The sequence below is a fragment of the Hetaerina americana genome, unplaced genomic scaffold, assembly GCF_022747635.1.
Source record: "Hetaerina americana unplaced genomic scaffold, ioHetAmer1.1.p SCAF_4, whole genome shotgun sequence".
Classification (NCBI taxonomy): Eukaryota; Metazoa; Arthropoda; class Insecta; order Odonata; family Calopterygidae; genus Hetaerina; species Hetaerina americana.
Window position 1 is genome coordinate 38,852,943 of NW_027286985.1, and position 21,738 is coordinate 38,874,680.

A 21,738-nucleotide genomic window follows, 5' to 3' on the forward strand; every position below is an offset into this window, starting at 1 on the left:
GTGATAAATCTTTCGCATAGAAAAGCCACGGTAAATAGTAATGGTACCTCGAAAATCAACTTCACGAAATAGCTCAAATGAAAATCAAATAAAGTTACCGACTTAACTCCGTAAACAATTAAAATTTTAACGCTTGCAATTAATGAATATTTTAAACAATTATTTGCATAGACGCTGCATAAAAGTTGAATGTTAAAATTTCTGAACCCTTAACATAACCAAGAGTTTATTTGATTTCCCCTAATTCAAAGCACGAAGATGACATCAAAGTTAATATGGGAAGAGAAACCGTCTCGCTAGATGATGGCTAAATACTCAATCATAGTCCATTATTAATTTTTGATCAAAGAAGGCTTCACTGTCAATTACCTTGTTAATCAATATAATCAGTCAATTGAAGAAAATTAAATGAAATATTCTTCCTTTTTCAAACACGATGGTATTCGGAAATAATTGGAAAGGGAATATCCATGATGATGATGGCACATAGAAACGCTACCAAAATACAAACATTTATAATGGTATTCATAGAAACTAAATTGGACCAAAGTGATGTGGTGTATTATTTATGATTCTCAAGTCACCTTCATCATTTCATGCATTCTTCAATCACATTGATAAGCGAGAAATCCTCCTGGTTTTCAGCAGTCATATGTCACAGGGGAGGCTATTGTAGAGATAATGATACCTCATCAGACGAGGGCGCGCAAGCACTTTGGCCATGAATAACCTCCAGCGTAGCGGGAGGTGGCCACAAAAGAATGAATCAAATTCCTCGACTATCGTTCCAAATACGAGTTATTGGCTATAATCACATTAGTAAGAAAATACAATCGTATTTTTCCTTCTGGTGTGTGTGAACAAAATTCTGAGAACTTGGCCGATATATTTTAAGAAAATAAAAGGAAACATACGTAGCATGTGTGAGCAAACTATTTCAATAAGAATATTATTATTAAGAATAAGGTAAAAAGACGCCCAATATTTAATTGCCTAGCGAAATAAATGGTGCATTACATTTACAAAAGACGGAAACTATCCCTAATCTTTGAAGCGTAGAGAGAGATACTTGTGTAGAAAATAACGAGCGGATATGGAGTTTTCGACACTCATTTCGATTTGTACTGTTGTACAGAGGAGGAAGAAGAGGAGACAACGAATAGGGTGGGGGAAAAGGAGTATGGGACGACAACGGCGGCAGAAACCCCGTTGGGCAATTAACGACGCCGGTCGGGAGGAGAAAAAAAATGAGGGGAGGTCACGTGGGCAGTGACATCTTCCAATGGCGGCGAGAAACATAAATACGACAGAATACGACTTCCTTTGAGAGGGATAGAATTGCTCATCCATTCAGGGCGGTAGTATACGACGAAGACGTAGGCTGGAGTAGAAGAAAATCGGAGTTGGGGAGCCCGAGGGTAGGGTAAAGGTCATATAATAATGCCCGGCAGATGATTGAATAATTGTCACCGAAGAAGGGTTGGCTGGGTTTTAGGGGAAGAATGGAGGTTTCCGAGAAGAAATTGGAAATGAAGAGCGAGAGAAATCGGTGAAAAAGGACCGAGGAGAAAATTCACAATGGTCGAGGGGGAAGGGCAACGAGGGAGAGGATCAGGAAAAACGAGATGTGGCGCAATACATTTCGTGAGCAATGGTTAGGGAACTGTCGTGAAAGTACTTTCTCGAAGAAAAGCGAGAATGGAGGAGGAATTGGAGATTAATTGCAGAGTGTAGGGTTCGGGAGGAGGAAAAGAACCCTCGCGATTTGGAGGGGTTTAACTCCGGGAGGAGGGCAAGAGTAGGGTGTTCCGATGAAGTCAGTAAGTGTTAATAAAAATCATTAAGCGTGTTGTTGGTTATCAACTTTGTACGACAGGCCTTTCCATGGAGGTACGAATTAGTAACTCTTGAAAGAATTGACTTTGAACCAGTAGTAATTTCTTTATATTTCATTTTTCACGCCTAATCAAAAAAACCTTTCAAATTCATATCGTTGAATAAGAAGAATTATAAAGTTCCGGAGGTTTTGGAATGCGATATTGGCACGAGCCTCTAATATAACTGGACAATATGAATAATCCTATTTTCCCCCTCTCCAGTCGCCCGCTTCACGAATCCATTAGAAATTTGAAACAGCGACTTCTGTTAAAAACGGTTCACATTGCGGATGATTTTTACAATTAACTCTTCAGCATTTATATACGTTATATTTTGTTAGGAGAAATATATATATATATATATCTATATATATATATATATATATATATATATATATATATATATATATATAATGTTGTGTTGCATAATGTATATAATGTATGTTGTTTTTAGATAAGAGAAAAAGTTCTACGCATTTTCAAAGAGTTAATATTATGAATCTAAAACTCCTCCTGAGTTCTTTGCACCTGTATCTCATCATCAAGATGATCTTAGAACTTAAATTATGCGAGTGTCAATAGAACATTTCGCTTAAATTTCAACATCCACTGACATGAAATGCTTGCAAATTATTTCTGATTTTCACTTTACTAATATATCAGTGACCACCGTGCATTACTATCCCACGGCCAAGGTGCTTTAATTCATCTAACACAACGTAATTTGTAAATAAATATACACCCAAAATCATAAAATATATGTCAGTACTCCTGCATATAGATTCCAATGTAAATTTACCCCGACGGTTAACGTGAAACATTTCCATTGACCAGCTTTTTATAAACACCATCAAAAACACTCGTACATGATAATCCAAAATGAGATTATTTACAATAACTTATTTTTGTGCACTTATAACTTAGTTTGTTGTGCACTAATGTAATCTTCATTGTAAGAGCTGAAATTATTAGGCTAATGTAAAGTGACAACCAGTGTTTCCTGGCTTTCTAGTTAAATAAAAGTAAAACCTGAGGACACTGATAACTGTACTCATTGAGATCAGCATTATCAACTGTAATAGTTTCTTGGTAGAGGAAACGAATACCACTTCACTAATGTTGCCAATCAAACACTAAAACGTTATGCACTTACGCTGTCAATACCCAACAAATATTAACCAGAGCAGAGTTTGGTTTTTTCATTACTTGTCACTTGTTTCTAGCATTCAGTTAGGATCTAAATAATCGGAATAATTAGCATATAAATATCATCAAATTTTCACTGACTTGCTTGCAACTGAATGCTTGCAAATTATTTCTGATTTTCACTTTACAAATCAGTGACAGAGGCACTTACATCATTTATGGATCATTCAGTTGAGTTGAGCCAACTACTTAACCCAGTGAAAAACAATTCCTAAACTGTAGCCTTGGGACTAAGTAGTTAATATATAATCATCCTAATCTTAGGCGCCGCTGACAAGTGCCAACGTCCCATCCAGTCGAATGAAATGCTTTATGTTGTTTCTTCGTCTATTATAATGCATTATAACGCATAATACTTTTGCTCGGCAGGTCTAATTTAGAGTAAATTTTATAGGTTTTGAACTCACATGGTATATTTTGGATACCGGCAGTAGGTTTGTTTCGTTTAAATTTATGAAACAAGCATGCTTGCCCACTGTCTTTCCAAAAAGAAAATATTGTCACTCGATATTTTGGCGTTACTGCTATTTCTTCGAAAAATAAACTCTCGACGACATGCTCTAGTGAGTGGAGCTACCAATTCAGACTAAAAGGAAAATTTGAAATACATACAGGTGAACTTACCGAATTTATGGATAATACTTAGACTTACTAGACTTAGTGTCACCTTATTATAGGATCTCAAGAATGCTGCAGAGTTCATAGTAAAGAAACATCAATCTGTCATTCCACGCTCTATTCTTCCCTCATTGAGTGGTTTGATAGAGAATTTCAAAAGTAAATCAGAATCTTTGGGAGTGTATTGAGTCTGAGAAACACACATTACACTGGGAGCCTGAGAGAAAAATAAGTTACACAGAGTTAATGAACCTGGATGTTTCCAAATAAAGGCAGCTTATTTGGCTATACAATTCAGAGAATTCTCACTCCATTGAATGGAAAAGAACTTAGCATTGATTTCCGTTTCGCTTCATTGCCTTGGACCGTCAGAATCTACTACTCTGAATACAGTCCTGGTATTATAAAATAATTCGATGTATATATATATACATATTTATATATATATATATATATATATATATATAAGCATATATTATATATATATAAATATATATATATACTACCTTGATCAAAAAGTTCCCGGAATTTATTCAGAAAATTAAAAATACAAGTTTATTCATCTAAATCTAGTATAGACAATATGTTGAGTCAAGCAGTTCAGTTTTTCCTGCCTACATCTATTAGGAAAGCAATATTGCTGTAGCACTTGGTGATGGATGATTTTCTTTTAGGTCATCCACTCCAACCTGCATCCAAACGTGGGCCACGAGCGTCAAGAAGTTTTAGTTGATAGGCGGCGTCAAGGCCTTGCCGATACCAAAGAAGATAATCTATTTCCAGACGGATTAGCACGAATGCGATCGCGGAATATAAATCGAAAGCCAAACAATTCGCTGCTATTTTCCTTCTCTTTTTTTTCGAGAAAATGACCTACTAGATACAGATTAATGTCTACCGGCCACTTCGGTTACTTGACAACAGAAAAAAACCCCGAATGATAGCCATTGTTTGTCTAACGGGAGGAAAATAATAAAAGATAGCCGAACTGCTCCAGCTGGTTTTAAGCTCCATCTCGGAACTGAATGAAATATCCGGACGTTGAAAAAACTTGCGTGGGAACGCGAAATTGAACAGATCAATCAAAATGAAGCACAGCCGGAGGGGGAGAGGCGTGTAACGGGAAGGGGGAAACGAAATTGTCAAGATAAGGAATTCATTTGGGGAGGCCAGTTAATACTCCTCTAGATGTAAGATTAAACGCCCTCTAATGTTTCGCAATCCACTGCACATACAGATAAATTTGATCCATTCTACAGGAAACAATTGACGTTATCCCACGGGTTATTAGCTGGTTTTAATAGTTGTATCAAACCAAAAATAAGACCCAACGTCAGAGAATGGTTAAATTGCATGGACAAGATCATATTTAATTTCATTTATGAAATGCAACCCAGCGTGGTGATATGATGTAGTTCTATATGTGTGACATTTTAGGATCTCCAGCGAGAAATTTCGACGGCTGGAGCGAACAAATGATGGCGTGTCCTAGGACTCGGAGTTTTGTAATGAATAATTTTTATGGAATCTTGGAGCGGGCCCTTCCTTGTACAGCACAAGGAAAAACCTCAATGGACTACTTGGCCCGGAGAAAAGGACTCAAACGACTTACTGCAATGGTTCTTTCTCTACAGTGATTCACCCTGTTAACTGCCACAAGCTCTCAAATACGTCATATTCATGTATCATCAACAGAAACGAAACGATGGCCGATATGAGAGATAAAAAAATAATGATTATAAATTTCAGTACCGTATGTGATGCTCAGCCGTCCAAAGAGGTCATCATCTCCTTCCTTGAAAGTGCGCTTCCATTGCCCATAAATTGTTTTGATTTCTCTCCGGTGCGAGATTTGATCGAACGAGGAGAAAAATTACCCTGGGAAAAATTTTTGAACACAATAATTGTTTTATTATTTTCATATTTTACAAAATTTCAGTTCATATTTAGCGCTAACCTTATTATTATTTTTATAAAACGTGTTTTATTGTAGCAGCCCGATAAAAGCTATCAATATGACTCGAACAACTTATTGAAAACACCAACTGTTTTAGAATTTTTAACGAACTGATTTGATCACTTAAGTAGATACCGTATAATTATATATAATTTAAACATTGACTCTACATAAAAATTAATTGCCCCGAGGAAGATGAAACTGAGGGCTATAAATCTGCCAAATAAGTGTATCCGACATAAATTTATTTTTCAGCGTGTCATATTGCATATTCATAATAACTCTCATAAAATCGATATGGAAATTTATTGCAAGAAAAACTATATTTAATGGTTTAAAAACTAATATTTGCCTTAATTTTTCAGTGCAAATGTTACTTGCCTAGACCTACAAGTATCTTCAAACCTGGCCTCGTGCTTCGCTGCCATTATACAGCTTTTTAAAGCAGAGGACGCCTTAAATAAGACTTTTGCTCTGTATCTAATTGTGTTTTATTTCCGTGTCAGTTTTTCCGTTGCCAGTTTTTATACATCTTTGTTCTTAATTAAGCATATTGTTTAGTCTTTTTATTTGTCATATGGTCCTTTTTTGTAAACTTTTGTGTAGGTCAATGCTCTGTTTTTGTTTTCATTCATGTCGTCAAAATATTTTGTGCTCTGCGTCAGTATGACTGAGTTCAGTGTTTTCATACCTGCTTATATATATATATATATATATATATATATATATATATATATATATATATATATATATATATATACGTCAGTATTACTTGTCCATGGTGGGAGTTGTAAAATCCCTCATCTTTCTCTCATTTGTGTTTAGTTTGTCCTTTGTGGTTTTGTCTATTCATCCAGTCTAGGCCGGCTCAGCATATGTTGTGACAGGTCATATGACTGAAATATGTTGGGCGTGTGGCCTGACTGCCTAATATGGCTGATAAATTTGCCCTGATTACTGTTACTTTTTTAGAGATCTCTTTTAAATGTTCTTTAAAATTGATTCTCTGGTCGAGCGTTATCTTAAGATAGATTGTTTTTACTCCTTTTTATTGATTGCTCCTTAATTCTTATGCATCCGCAGGTTGGTTTGCTGGATTGTGCCCGACTGAATAGATCGGCTTTAGTATTTTTGGCATTAGCTCTCATTCTCCATGTGTCATGTCATGCCATATCGAGAGCATCCTCTGCTCTTTCTTAGGCAATTTTTTTCATTTTTACCTTTAGTCAATATTGCTGCGTCATCTGCATAGAGGGCAATGATAGTTTGCCAATGGTTGTAGTTTCTCGGATAATCGGCCGTGTATATGTTACATAAAATAATAAATAATAAAGGGCCTAGGATGGACCCTTGCAGGAAGTCTACCTTAGCTATTCTACTATCGCTTTTAATTTCTCCCCTTTTTACCTTGAAGAATCATACGATCAGATATGATCCAGTCCACTGTACCGTCCACGTGGGGAATTTCCACCCTACCATTTTGATAAGAAGGCTTTCGTGCCAAATTGTGTCAAAGCCTTAAGCTAGGTCTAAAAATGTACCTATTGTCTTTTCCTTCTTGTGAAATAGGTCGCTAAGCAAGTCCGTCTCCCTTTGCATCTGTTTTACGCTGTAATGTCCGCGTCGGAAGCCAAATTGCTCAGGAGATTCCGTTGTCTTGTGCAAGGTTTAAAATAATGGGTGCTAATCTCCCAAGCAGTTTACCCAAGGTGGATTTGAATCTTATCGAACCCGGATCCCAGGTGTCTGGATTTATCGATTTGCATCGCCGAGTCACATTTACAACTCCCTCTATTTTTGTAAACATTAAATGAACCAGATGTTCTGAAGAAGAACGGATAATAATTCCAGCGCAGTGGTGATGCAATGTGACCGATTCGTCATAGTTCATAATTTTAAAGCCAATGCTAAAAAACAAAACGTGTTAAACGCAAAATAAAAGTTTGCAGATCATTTTTATCGCCAAAACTGAAATATATTTTCACTCACAGAAAGGTCAATCGACACCAACCCATCTTGCAAGGTAAATTGTTTAACACATTATTCTTGAAATATTGGTAAAATTTGACGACAAAATATTTTTAAAATGCGTTGGTATTTATAATTGTGAGAGAAATGAAGCACTGAGAAAAGTAAAACTTCATATAAGGAACGAGGTCGTCAACTCGAATATACATGTACACGTGGCTTCATCACGGATATCTTTGAGTTTAGAGAATATCAAAGTTATATTTATTAAAACTATAATAAATTATAGTCAGATCTCCTTTGATCTACTTTATTTCCTTAACATGAAGATCATAGAAGTGAGGGTATTTATTTTGGTTTTTGCGATGCGACTGTTGTGCTTTTAGAGTATCAGTGCCTTCTATCATATTCTATGCTATTCCATCAGTTTCATAAGAAAAATTATTATTTTTCCGTTGGTCGTAGGATTTTAAAAGGTTCGAACGACAATAGCCATCTGTTTCATATGAAAATAATGGTTTACGTTTCGGCTTTAAAAGACTCGGCTTAAACGCTGCAAACTATTATCCCGAGAGGTGAGCCATCGCCTTTGTTTAAGTTGATTAGGGGTTTTTCTATTTCAATGGCTTCCTTGGTAGTACTTAATATAATTATCAGGACATTACTCTAATACAGTAGGCGTCGGAATGACTATTTTTTTACAGTTTAGCAACTGATATTTATGAGGCTATTAATGGTAGTCTTGTAGTTCAGATAAAGGTAAGGATAAGATGTTAAGGTAAAAATTAAGCACAGACTAGCCACCGCTGCATTACTATTGCATCACTCACCTACTAGAATACAACCTGACCCTCCACTCTCTTTAATTCCACATATTTTCTATCTTTCATTATTTCGTCCAGCATTCCTATACTTTTTCTCCCCCTACCTAATAACGTTCCCTTCTCTATGGAATTCTTCAACGCTCCATCACCATTCAGAATGCTGCACGTCCGCTTTTCTTTCCACTTTTGGGTTTCTTATCGCCATTTTGGGTGGGGATTTGGGATCCCTATCACCTTTTTCATCCTTCTTCGCACCCTCATCTCAAAAGGTTCAAATCTACGCATGCAATATTGTTTTAACTACCGAGTTTCCGCATCGCACAAAACTACGCCAAAAATCGAAGTTTTAGTGGCTACCTTTTAAATGAAGAAATGCACATTATTTGTCCCTCCAAATATCCTTCTCCCAATAGTGTTAAGCGCATGAATACATTTAGTTCAGAAAGTTGAATTCGCACGTACTTGATAAAGTTGATTATTAACACCATCAGAACCTCCTTTTCATTCATTTTCGTTTTATACAAGCGCAGTACTATGGCCTAGACATTTCTAAGCCGAGAAGCACTAAGCTCTTTCTAACATTATTACTCCTATAACACAAGTCATACTAAAAGGAATTAACCCGAAGAGCATTTTAAAGATGTCTTAACATTTTCCAAGAAACTGCGAAAGATGCCGCAGCAGTAACTTTTAACGGAGTCATCCGCTAAAATGCATTGCAATACGGTATCCCGGTCAAGGCGAATGAATTTTACACTCTGAAATTGTTTCATATCTTCACATGTATCGAGCACATATTTCTCTTCTGTCGTCCTAAACCATGTCAGTAAAAACTTAATAATTATTCACTAAACAAGGCTAAAATTAATATTTTTTAATCCTTCACTGAGCTAGAAAATAGAACTGGAGAAATGTTGAAATTAAATTCCCATTCAAACCGTCGTACGACTGGGTAGCGCTGTGCTTTGAACAGCCAATGTGTAATAAGGTTGAGGAAATCCATTCATTCAGCAATATTAAGCGAAGATTTTTTGAAGAAAATTGAAATGCGTGTACCTGTTCATTAGCCAGAGGTATTTCCACAACTTTTATTCAACGGTGTTATTTTATTAATTTCTAAAGAAGCACAGCCAAAGGCTGGACATTTTTACACTGGCTGTCCTCATTTTTCGTTTGCCCTATCGCACGTTATCACAGCATTTTGAAGTCGTAGATGCAAAATTGTTTCGAAATGAATCGAACAGGTGAAATGCGTTTATTTCATAGCGCCGAAGCCACTGCCAACATCCATTCTAATTCATCTAAATATTTTGAAATACCCTTACGGTTAAGAATCTTTCATCATATTTAGCGCCAGAATTTATCAAGACATTTTCCCGCACCAGATTGAAAAGTGAAGAAACTTTTGAAAGAGATTATTTACGTCACTAAAGATTCACTTTATTGTTACTGGAATCTATGACCGGTGCAAAATTTCAAAGGCGCACTACTGTATTACCATTTAGCTTCCAAATGTGGCATGAAGTTCGCAAACACGAGAAGAGCAAAACTTGCCCACATTTTAATTCACGAGGCAATTTCAAGCTCGTAAGAACTTGTTTATTTATTCACTGCTGTGAGTCCACTGAAGGTTATCTTAAGAATTTTAAATTGTCCGGCATACTGAATTACCAAGTTTAAATTTCTATTGGTCATGCCGATGTCTAAATGTTTAGACAACCTTTAAACCACAGCATGGTGAAGGGCCACAATCCTTCTTTCCTTCCTTGTGCCGGTTTTGGTAACCCAGGAAGATTTGGTACCCTAAAAATCACATAGCTTCGGTGCCAGAGAGGAATTGAGCCCGAGCCCTCCCGTCAGCAATCCATCGCTCTACCCCTGGACTACCGTGGTAACTGTTTTTCTCTGAGAATTTAACGGATTAAACCATTATACAGCTTGTGTGTGTATATACATATATATATATATATATATATATATATATATATATATATATATATATATATATATATATATATATATATAACCTTATACCGGTTTTCTGCACATTATACACTGTAATTCGTTAAATTCTCCATCAGAACATAGTTACCACTTCAAATTTAGATGTTATATGTAAAAATACTAAAACGTGCTACAACTAGTTTAGATGCGCGTCCCAATGTGTTCGTTTTACATATGAATTTTAAAAATGATAGATTTAAATATCAGTGCTAGTGCACCCTGTAAAATCCACCCGTTGTGAAATTCACCCTGAATCAAGTGTTTATCATTTCACCGTGCGAGAATTCTGCTCCAAATGGAACAATGGAAAATTTTGGAGAACATCGTGAACTGATTGCTTCAACAAAATGCCGATGAATTATTACTTTGTATCAAACACTTTAATTTGCCTGGCTGTACTTTAGTTAGCTGACGAATATTTTCAAAAACCTTACCCACTTTGCTGCGAAACTCCAATTCTCTATATAAAACTTGGTGCACGCAATAGTTTATTCGACGATTCAATCATGACCCTCACTAAACTAGTGTTTCTTCGCCATTCCATCAAAATTCAACCCCTATGGCATTTCAAAGACGCTACGCTGCCTATGATGCTGGCCGGCGCCGTGCAATATATTTTTTGCTGAGAACAAAACTACTTTCATTCAGTCGAATTCTCAGTTCTCTGCACCATTTGTTCGGCTGTGTTTACGCTAAGCGCTTCGAAAATGCCAGCAAGGGTGAAAAAATATTTATGTCCAGCGCCGGAAAAGTAAAAAAATTGAGGCGATGAGTGCAGGCGGCATTTCTTTTCACGTGGGATAGGAAGGTATTATGTCAGGCGGGAATTTCCTCCTGGATTCCATTCCGGATAAATTGAGCAGACATTTGCGTGTCGCCCCCTTAAAAACCTTTAACCTTTAATCAACAAGCGAGTGATTCATACTTAGATTAGAAAGTAACTCGTCGCTCACGGAAGATAGACCTGTCAATTTGTATGTTTGTCACGGCAAGATTCGATTCCTTGGATTTGCATGGTGCTTCTAGTGACAGATGATATGCTGTCATGATAACTTTTCGATTGATTCTTCATAGAAATAAATTCTCCGAAGTGTAACAACGACTATTTTTGATAACCTCTGTAGGTCAAACATTCATCTGATTTTTATTTACTTCAAGCATTTAGCAAGGATGGGGGTCACTAAAGAACAGACGGAAGCTGAATAGACTGTGTGCCATTTTTAAAATATTGAAAGCTGACGGAGGCTGGAAAGAACTGAACGAGAGTGTAAATAAGCCATGTTATCTCGGCAGGAATGATCACCCGCTTAAAATCAAATACATGCCCCAAAGGACAAACACCGCCAAGTTTTCGTTCCTAAATATGGGAATCAAAGAGTGGAACCAGCTGCCTGATGAACTCTTTAAGCCCTTACCCAAAAGCATTAAATCATTTAGGCGTGAATGCAAAAGGTATACATGATGGGATTGTTAAATGACACTATTTAATGGCGACTATTTAATGACACTTGTGATATGTTTTAAGAATGACTACTGTTTGTTATATCATGTCATTGCCACCCGGCTTATCGCCTAACAGCAATGTATCCCAAATAAATAAATAAATAAATTTACGTATGTCAAACTTTGGTCGGCCAGTCAACCAAAGGGTTAAAAGCATTGCTGAGCGTATTAGAAAATAAGGCGAATAGGGCGTGATGGTGAGGATTACTGTAATCAAAACAGAAACTGTGCTTTTTTCCCAGTCCATCCGAATTCAACCCCAATGGCATTTTAAAGACGTGACGCTACGCGTGATGCTGGACGGGAGTCTTCGAGAAGGAAAGCTAAGTTTAATGTTAAAATATGGGGAAAAAATTTATAGTAGATGGAGTAGCTTAGTTATCAAAATGGTCAAGGTAGTAGCAATATAAGAAGAAGGATTAATTTTATCACTCAGGATATATTTCGTCAAAGATGCATGGCTACCTAATATCAAGAAACTGACAGATGAACCGAGGCAATGTGCATTACTGCGATCACTGCTACATCTAAAATATGATGTCCACGAATTTCAACAGTTAAATAATGACCTAAATACATCAACCATACTCTCCCAATGAAAGTACTTAATCGAATTTTTCGACGGTCAAAACTTAATCTTGAATTGACTTACCGACTTGAATCTCAAAAGCCGGTCAGATGAGTCAATCGAATGGAAACATATTACTACATGAATTTCAAAGAAAAACAGTCTCAAATATGAGACATTATGAAAAAAAGAGTAACAAATGCTATTTTGACAATACAGGCGCATCATATTACCATTCTTCTTCGACAATGACGTGAATAACTCAAGAACGCGCTCATATTTCTCCACTGAAAATGTCACAAAACTTTCGAAGCTGATAAAAAATAACTTCACTTCTCCTGCTTAATATTCCTTGTTCTGATGTAGACGCTCACTACTTAATCTACAAAATTAAATAATAAAGTAAACGAAAAGAAGAGTACTAAGAAATGGGGCAAATACAAGTTTTTTATGGCCATATAAATAAATAAATTTATAAATAAAATTCTCGGTCAAAAAAAATAATTCTCCCACTTCTGAAGCAACCTTAATATGGGACTGAGGATTCTTGATGAGCGCATTTTACCATTCATCATGACGATTAAATATGTTCGCGCAAATATACAGGGGATTAGTAACACATAGTGCCGGTTGTGAGAACGTAGGAATCCAATAAATTAATCGTGAGACACCCATTTCACAGGGAAATAAGGGCCTTCGAAATCTGGAGGTGAAAGAATATGCTGGAGATCACCTGAACGAATGAAGTGAGACAAAATGAAGTACATAGAAGATTAGAATGGGAAAGTGTTCCTAAAGAGCAATGCAAGGAGAAGTATAACTAGATGCTATCACTTGAGATGTAAAGGATTTCTTTGGAAAATAAAAGGGAGCTCTACATGAAATTCAAAGTTAAAGTATATTTACAAGTTTCCAAGTCGTAGTTGCAACAGAAATAATATTATGTACTTAAAATAATTAATATTCTCGGGAAAACGTAAAACTATCCGGCTCCCACACACATCACAATTGACTTTTTATCACCATCAAAACTATAGTGTTCACTACTTCTACGTGAAATACTTTAATGCTATTAATGCCTCGGCAACGTATCTTAGATAGGATCAGTTAGCCCAGTGAATTGCAAAATTTTCAGTTACTCAAAGGTTGCAGATTCAAATTCCAGAGCCTGAATATTTGGCTAAGTTGAAGGGTAAATCAGCAAACAGGTATATTCATACCATCTATAACAAAATCTTGGCACTACAATCAGAGAAAAACATATAAATTCTGGCATTGCCATTCTGGATCAATTTTTTACGATATTTTTAAGCTTTTCATTTCATTCACTGTGATAGAATCAAAAATTCTCTATAAGGATATCCTCAAAATTAAGACGCAAATGGTAATGAGCGTTTTAACGGCAAATTAAAGGTAATTCAATCACCGATTCAGCATTTTTTTCATTCTATCACGAAATCATTACGTCTTTCACGAAACCAAGAATTCTTATCACGAATTAGGAAGTCCAAAATGAAATGATTAAAATCCCAAATATTATATATATATAGATATTATTTATTATAAGGTAATCTATCGGCTAAGGTAGGTTTTTGGATAGGCACAACTACCAAATAAATATTTGGTGACTCCTATCAAAACACAGTCCAGCAACCAAGTCTACATCAGGTCCCTCTTCATCTCTGACTGCTTCCTTCCTCCCTTCATCCCGTCCAACACCCCTGTCCTGCTCCTGCCCTTTCCTCGTTTGCCTAACATTCTCCCCTCTATTACAGTCTTCAACACCCCCCTGCCGGTCAATACCCCCTTCATCCACTTTCCCTGCCTCCATAGAATTTCTCCCAACAAACCCCTCTCTTCGCCCACAATACCAAGTGCTTCCTCATTTGTTTTCTTCTCTGTCCATTTCACCTTCTCCACTCTTCTCCACACCCACATTTCAAAAGCCTCCAGTCTACGTCTATCCTCCTTACGTTTCCGCGCCGTACGCTCCCTATCAATGTTTTTACGAGTCTTTTCTTAATATCCTTACTCAAAGTCCCTGTTATCAACTCCCTGTGAAAGCCTCCTTGCCTAGCGCAATTCTTCTCCTTACGTCCCTACTACTTCGACCGTGTTGGTCCAAAACACTTCCAAGATACGTAAACTGTTCTACCTGCTCTAGTTTTTGCCCTCTTATTTTAATGTTAAGCTTGCCCTTTTTCTTTCTGGAAAATCGCATAACCTTTGTTTTATTAATGTTGATTCTCATCCCATACCTGTCGCACTGAATTTCCAATTCACTCAGCAATGCTTGCAGCCCCTTGGCTAACTGACAAACTAAAGCTTGGTCATCAGCAAACCTAACTGATTTTACGAATTCCCCGCCCACTTTCATTCCTACCTCTAGTTCTTCCCATGCCTCTTTGATCATTTCCTCTGCATACAAGTTGAACAGCAACGGTGATAATGGGCAACCCTGCCTTACACCCCTTCCTAACACTGCCCATCCTGACTCCCCGTTTCCCACCCGCACCTGAGCAGTCTGAGACATGTACAGGTTGCGGATTAGCCTCCTTTCCCTCCAATCTATTCCTATTTTCTGCAATATACTCATTAGTTTTTCCCAATTCACTCTATCAAACGCTTTTTCGAAATCTACGAAACAGGCAAATACGTCCTGATTGTATTATATTCCTCTCGATTAGTGATCTCATTACTGGAATGGCTTATCATACTCTAAGTAATCACTTGCCCTACTCTCTATCCTTATGTTGATGGTCCTAAGAACAACTTTAGCTGGGTGGGATATCAAACTTATTGCTCTGTAGTCCCCACATGATGTAGCCTTTACCTTCTTCGGAATAGAAACTAACACTGATCTCACTAAGTATTCCGGCCAGATTCCTTCCTCATAGATACTACGAATTAGTCCATCCATTAGTCTTCTTCCCACATTTCCTAAACATTTCAGTAGTTCCACAGGCGTTATCTACCCCCACGGCCTTATTTAGTTTCATCTCCCTTTATGCCCTTCCTATCTCATCGTCGAGTATGCCTGGACCTAAGTTACCTTCCTCTTTCTCATGTTCCTTTCCTATGTCTAACCTTGTTGGTCTAAGTTCTTTACCATACAGTGCTTTTTTATATTCCTTCCATCTTTCTTGGATCTTTTCTGTGTCCACTTACCCACCTTATCTCTGACTGTTAGCACAGATCTTCCTTTCTTACTTCCCGATAGTGATATTACCTTCTTTATAACCTTCTTCTTAATAAATACATATATTAATATACATACATCTATATAAATATAAATAAATATATATATATATATTTATTTATTTATATATATTAATCCCAAAAACCCGTGATTCGACGGAATTTCACCTACAAACTATTCCCCGAGAATATCACGTGATTAAATAACGGAAATGGGGCCTTCCGTTTGCCCCGACTAAAATTCAGAGCGTTAAACGAGATCAATGTTTTCTCGACGGTATTCCCTTCTAAGCACTAACTCTAATTACCCTGGGCAAATTCCCCATCCGCAAAGGCGTCCGTGAGTATACACGAAATCAACCCGGGTTGCGAAAGTTGGCCCCGTCTTCCAGGCAAGCTCGCGCTCCATAAAGGGAGACGTCGGGGGAAGAGGGCAGACCGCCTACAGCCGCGGCCGCCGTCATCAGGAGTCCCAGAGCTGAACTTCTCGTCACCAAATAACCAAATATTCCCGCTTCCATTCCTCCTCGAATAAAATCAGACTTGCTAAGCGGGTGGGCGCCGCGTCTTCTCCCACGAGGACGCGAGGGAGACTTAGCCGCGGACCCGCGGCAGCAAGAAGGATGCTATGTTGCTAAATATTCCATTAACCACACCTTCCACCTACCTCGGCTCATCCCCCCTCCCTCTTACACACCTCACCCGCGAGATAGAAGCGTGACATACCGGTTTAACATTCATTTCCCCTTCGGAGGCGCAGTCAAACTTTTCGAAACCTTTTAAAATGCGCACATCGTGTATTCATTGAAGTTCGTCCGACACTTTTGACATGCCATCCGTTTTTTCTCCACCGAAGAAAGGACTTCCGAACCCCCAGTGAACGTCTTCTTTTTTTCGTCCAATGGGTAAAGTGGGTTAAGAGAATGTTGGGGATCTGGGATCCCGAGGGGGGGGGGGATCTTCGCGCCAATGGAAATGCGAGAGGGTGGTGGACTAACATTTTGCGCGGTGGCGTCAAGAGGCGATGCCATACCCTCCTCGAAACTTTTTACTCACCTCAACTTCTACGAAAAAATCCCCCCTCCGTTACGGAATACGCGATTCCAGTACCCACCTTGATTTGTTTTATGCAGCGTAAATATTTTCGAAAGAATTCCAGCGAGAGGGCATTTTCTCTTATGCAACGCGGTGCCCAAATGGATGGATCTACTTCGGGAAACCATAAAACTTTCGACCGATATTCCATCCTTACCTCATGCATCAGTTCTTATCCATTTTGGTTATCAGCTCCTCAGCACCAAATTTGAGAAACTGGTTTAAAACATCTCTGTAAACATAGGCCCAATCCTACTCTTATGCCATTTCGATTCCCGTGAATTCGAATCAGTGAATTAGAATGTAGCTAGAGACGTTAGGACCCCTCAGTAATTAACTCTCTCAATTTCCCTAGGAGTCATATTCAAAATCGTTTCCCGGTGGATCAGTCCAGATGTTTGTATGAATTGAAAATATAAGTAATCATGACATAAAATTTATTAATAGCTATCAGATTTTGCGCGCCAGCACCTTTATGAAGTTGTTCAGGTTGGTAATAATATATAAGATACTGAGAATATTAAAGGTGTATATTCTCATTGAGAATTTTTTTTGTATTAATATTCACTGTAGAGAGTAATTAAAACAGAGATATTTCTGGTCTACATATACCTGCTGCTTCGGTCAAGACGCAACTTAGGTCATAAGGCGCCTGATTCTCTAGTATTCACCGTAAGAGAATTGAGAACATTGAAATATTTTTCACCCCCAAGTCTGCCTTTCCTTAGAAAAATCGTCTCTTATTTAAGGTGAAATCATTATGTAATTGGTCCAATAGAATTACCGAAAGGCTAATCCGTGGCGCGATGTATTTAAATGTTAATTTCTTCCTAACTTGAGCTGTCTCTCCACAGTATTTACTTGAGCCGGATTCATCTTAACAACGGCTTGGTATGTGCTAAAGGGAAATAAATGAAAGCTCAGCGAATGATTTAGAAAAAAAGAAGCATATAGTATATTTGACTCACAAATCTTTTTCCAGGTTGTCGTCCCAAAGAGAGCTGCTCTGTTGATTGACAAATTGCTGGTGGCGCTTAACCGAGCGTTGGACGACCCTCGTGGCAAATCAAACATCAATGGTGGACTACCTGGAGAAAAAACGGTCATGGACAACGAAAAGGCAAATACATTGTGCTGTGTAAAATAAATAGCTAAGAGAATCCAATCATTAAAGAAGCTAAATCATTTTTTAATTTATATCAATAAATATTTTCCCTGATTTTAGTTGCATTTTACTGCGATGTAGAACATTTTGCACGATAGTGAACCTATGATGCTCATATTTCTCCATAATCTAGATCTGCAGATCTGCTAGATCACAGACCTGAGTAGATGTATTCTCAGGTTGGCTCTGCTTCGTTTAAACTTTCATGTCCTTGTGCTTGTGTGCATTTTCACATTGTATATATGTATATATGTATATATATATATATATATATATATATAATATATATACACCCTACACTATATATATACATTATATGTATATATATATTATATATATATTATATATATTATATATATTATATATATATATTATATATATATAATTTATTTATATATATATATATATATACACCCTACACAGCGTTCCATTTTGGAAGAGGAACGACCAAAACCCAAATATTAATAAAAACGAATTTATTTTGCTGCTTATTTCTATTGCGTTCAAACCCTGTTCTTCCATTTTGCCTAATGTTTATAATTTTTATAAAATAATTTTTCCAAACATGTTCTCTTGATCTTTAGCCTCCTGATTCCCCTCATTTTGATTCTTCTGAGCCAGGCAAAATTATCTATGATTTCTCATCAATCCCTTCCTTTCAAACTATTTACACATCTCTCTACGTCCGTCCCTAATTTGACTCTGACCCAACCTGACCATAAATCCTACAAATAAGGTTCATTAAAAGAGACACACTCATTCTCACATAATTCACTAATTCCTCTCCGTATTTCTCCTTCTTTTACAATACAATCACTTTTCAATTACGTCCTTTTCCAAGTTATTCATAGATGTTTGTTCCAACTTTATGTTGGAATTACCAATTTCCAAATTCTTGTAATAAAATGAGAAGTTCCTGAGTTGTAAGTTCTATTTCTTTTTTGCATTTAAAGACATTAATGTTTTATTTTTTCCACCGACTACCAACGACCTTTCTTTTAGCCTTTGATTACCTATATAATTGCCAGGTTTATTCCATTATATCTTATCCGATTGTATTATCTTGATTTATTATCCCATTATATTATTCAAAAATTCTCTAAAAATGCATTAAATTGTCCAGGTATTTCACTGCTTACCTTCTCCATAAGAAACGTAAATACACTTCATATGAACAAATCTACCCTCAACCTCATTGCCATGGTAACTAATGGAAGCTATCTGGGCTTTCTGCAGATCTTTTTGACTCTCAGCCAGCCAATTATTTTTCACGCCAACCTAATTAATGTTTTTTTCCGAGAAGGATTAATTTTATTAAAATACGATAATACCATAGGGTGAAGTTTTTGTCTCATAAATATGCATTTTGAACATTTCAGAAGGATCTCCAACGGCGCGAACCACAAAAAGGCCGAGTGTACTGGAGGTGCTACTTCAATGCCGTGACGTGCTTTAAGAAGAAGTGACGTCACCCGGCAGGGAATATCGAAGAAATGCCTAACAGCTACTTCATCGGCTTTTCCTTTAAAATTATCATAATAACTGTCGAGATTTTTCACGTAATACCCCATCTTCCTTCTCTTAGATTGGTTACTGCATAGCTAATGAAAAATTAATTGATCAATTAAATTGATTTACGCTGATGTAAAACTGATGGATTTGTGTTTACTGCACCTTGCAATTGTAACCAAGACAATGAGTTACTAGAGTATGCCTGAATATAACTTCTATAGCAAAAAGCATGTCAATATTTTCTTTCGGTTAAATTTTACTAGTTCTCTTCTTCCAAATGAATTGATGTCAGTTGAGAAATTAATGAAACCCAAAATATAATAAGCATAACTATCTTCTATGATTTGTGACCAATTATTAGTAGCTCACATTATTTGTCCCGGGCATGTATTCACGGTTGAATATAGTTATAACATAAAAAACTTGCTAGAATAAATTAAAGCGGACATTTTGCCGCGACTGAAATCCACCTATATGTGTTTATAAATGTGATTACCAATTCCCCTATTAGCAGTCAAAACCTGTAAATTTACCTGTAAAAACTGCGCATTAAAATTTTTTATAAATCTCGCTATTTTATTATCACGATTAATCAATTTTTCAGCACACGAGTCGAATACGTTTACCATAAAAAATTTTTCTTTTAATTCGGTAACAATGATTTTTTGATAAAATAATGATTCTCGTTACGTATTTCATTTGTGGTTTGTAGGTAGTAAAATCAAATTTTAGCATTAAGTGCAAGTCCAGAAAGATCAGCCATACTGCATGCATATCTATTGCACCTAAGTGATTGCACCATGCGATAGTGCACCACCTTGTGAGAGTTTAATCACTGGGAGTCTCATTAGCCCCGAGTCCTTTTAGATGAGTTTCTAATTATGATCTTCGCGGGGTAAATTCCTCACGTCCACTCTTTCATACGAGTAATTATGAATGAAATTAGGAAGCCTAAATATTAATTAAGTATCATCTACATCTACAGAACATCCCGTAAGCCGCCGCAAGGGCTTGTGCGTAGATGGGGATGTTAGGACACCAGCCTTTTATGGACAAATATTACACATAAAAATAAATGTTCTAAACTCCAATTTCAACCTACTGGAGAGCTCTTTGGTAAATTTCCGGGTATTCTCATGGGCTGAAAAATTAAGATCCTGACAGGGTTTAAGTGTAGAATTGAGGCCGCACAAATTGATGCTTTCAGTTCTTATTTTTGAGAGCAATGCTCACTTTAGCAAAAATCAGAGAACTGCAGCAAAAATTGTCAGCTCAGCGCCTTTATTCTCAATATACACTTTGTAAAAAGATCAAATCCAATTTATTTACGACTCAGATAAAAAAATTCGCTGAAATAAACACGACATATTGATGCACAAGGACAACGTTTTAGTAGAAGACTGATAGGTAAGTAAATTGGTAATCAAGCAAAAATATTATAACAGTAAAAGCATGTGCCTTCTTTTCTTGACTAGATTTTTATCTTGACTAGAATGACTTAACTTGACTTGAAATCTTGACTAGATTTTTACACTAATAACTTGCCCAAATTTCATTGAAACAAATTCAATGTATAGCGTCATCGCACCCTTTATACAAAGAAGTACATAGAAAACGGGACGCAAGGCCCTGAAAGACTTCCTCCTTCAACCTTAATATTTTTCTTTAATGTGATTTTAGCCTTCAATATTCCAGCATCAAAATCTCTCCTAAGTGTAATCTATATTGACTCCTGAAAGGTGCTAAAAATAATATATTTATTACAAGCTGTCTGATTTGCGGTGGTAGATTTGGGACGGTCTCTCGAAACTATTATTTACATTTGCAACCTTCTGAAACTCCAGCAGAGTTACTATAAACATCTTTCCAACGCAGTTGCATTTTTTGTCCACCCCACACCAAACACCTATTCCTCTCTCTTACCCAATTACCTGATAATTTCGTTTCTAGAGCAACTTAAATATTAAAGAAATTTTAAAATGTGATTTGTTTTACCGAATTACCTGAAAATAAGAACGTCTCTTAAGCCTTGAACGTATCTAAAGCCTCGAGGTTATTTTATCCAAAACTTACGCCGAAGTGTAAGTAAACTAATTATTGACTGTCATTCCCGACGGTCATAATAACACTCTAAATTCCAGTTCATCGCTTGGAAGATCATATTAACTGGTCTTAGACACGCACGAAATGGCGGTTGGTCATTTCGACGCAGGACACCAGGAAGCAAAAACAAAAAGGAGGCG

The 21,738-nt window shown here is 36.9% G+C and overlaps 1 protein-coding gene across 2 annotated transcripts in view; it reads left to right on the forward strand.

The window, feature by feature from the left end:
* The window catches only part of AstCC (Allatostatin double C), a 97,432-nt gene extending 77,438 nt beyond the window's left edge, over positions 1 to 19,994 (forward strand). For both annotated transcript variants that reach the window (XM_071590390.1, XM_071590389.1), the window contains exons 3-4: positions 17,801 to 17,938; positions 19,363 to 19,994. In XM_071590390.1, the coding sequence (XP_071446491.1) occupies positions 17,801 to 17,938; positions 19,363 to 19,449 (225 nt within the window). In that variant the 3' untranslated portion in view covers positions 19,450 to 19,994. The remainder of the gene's footprint in view (positions 1 to 17,800; positions 17,939 to 19,362) is intronic.
* The last annotated feature ends 1,744 nt before the right edge of the window (positions 19,995 to 21,738 follow it).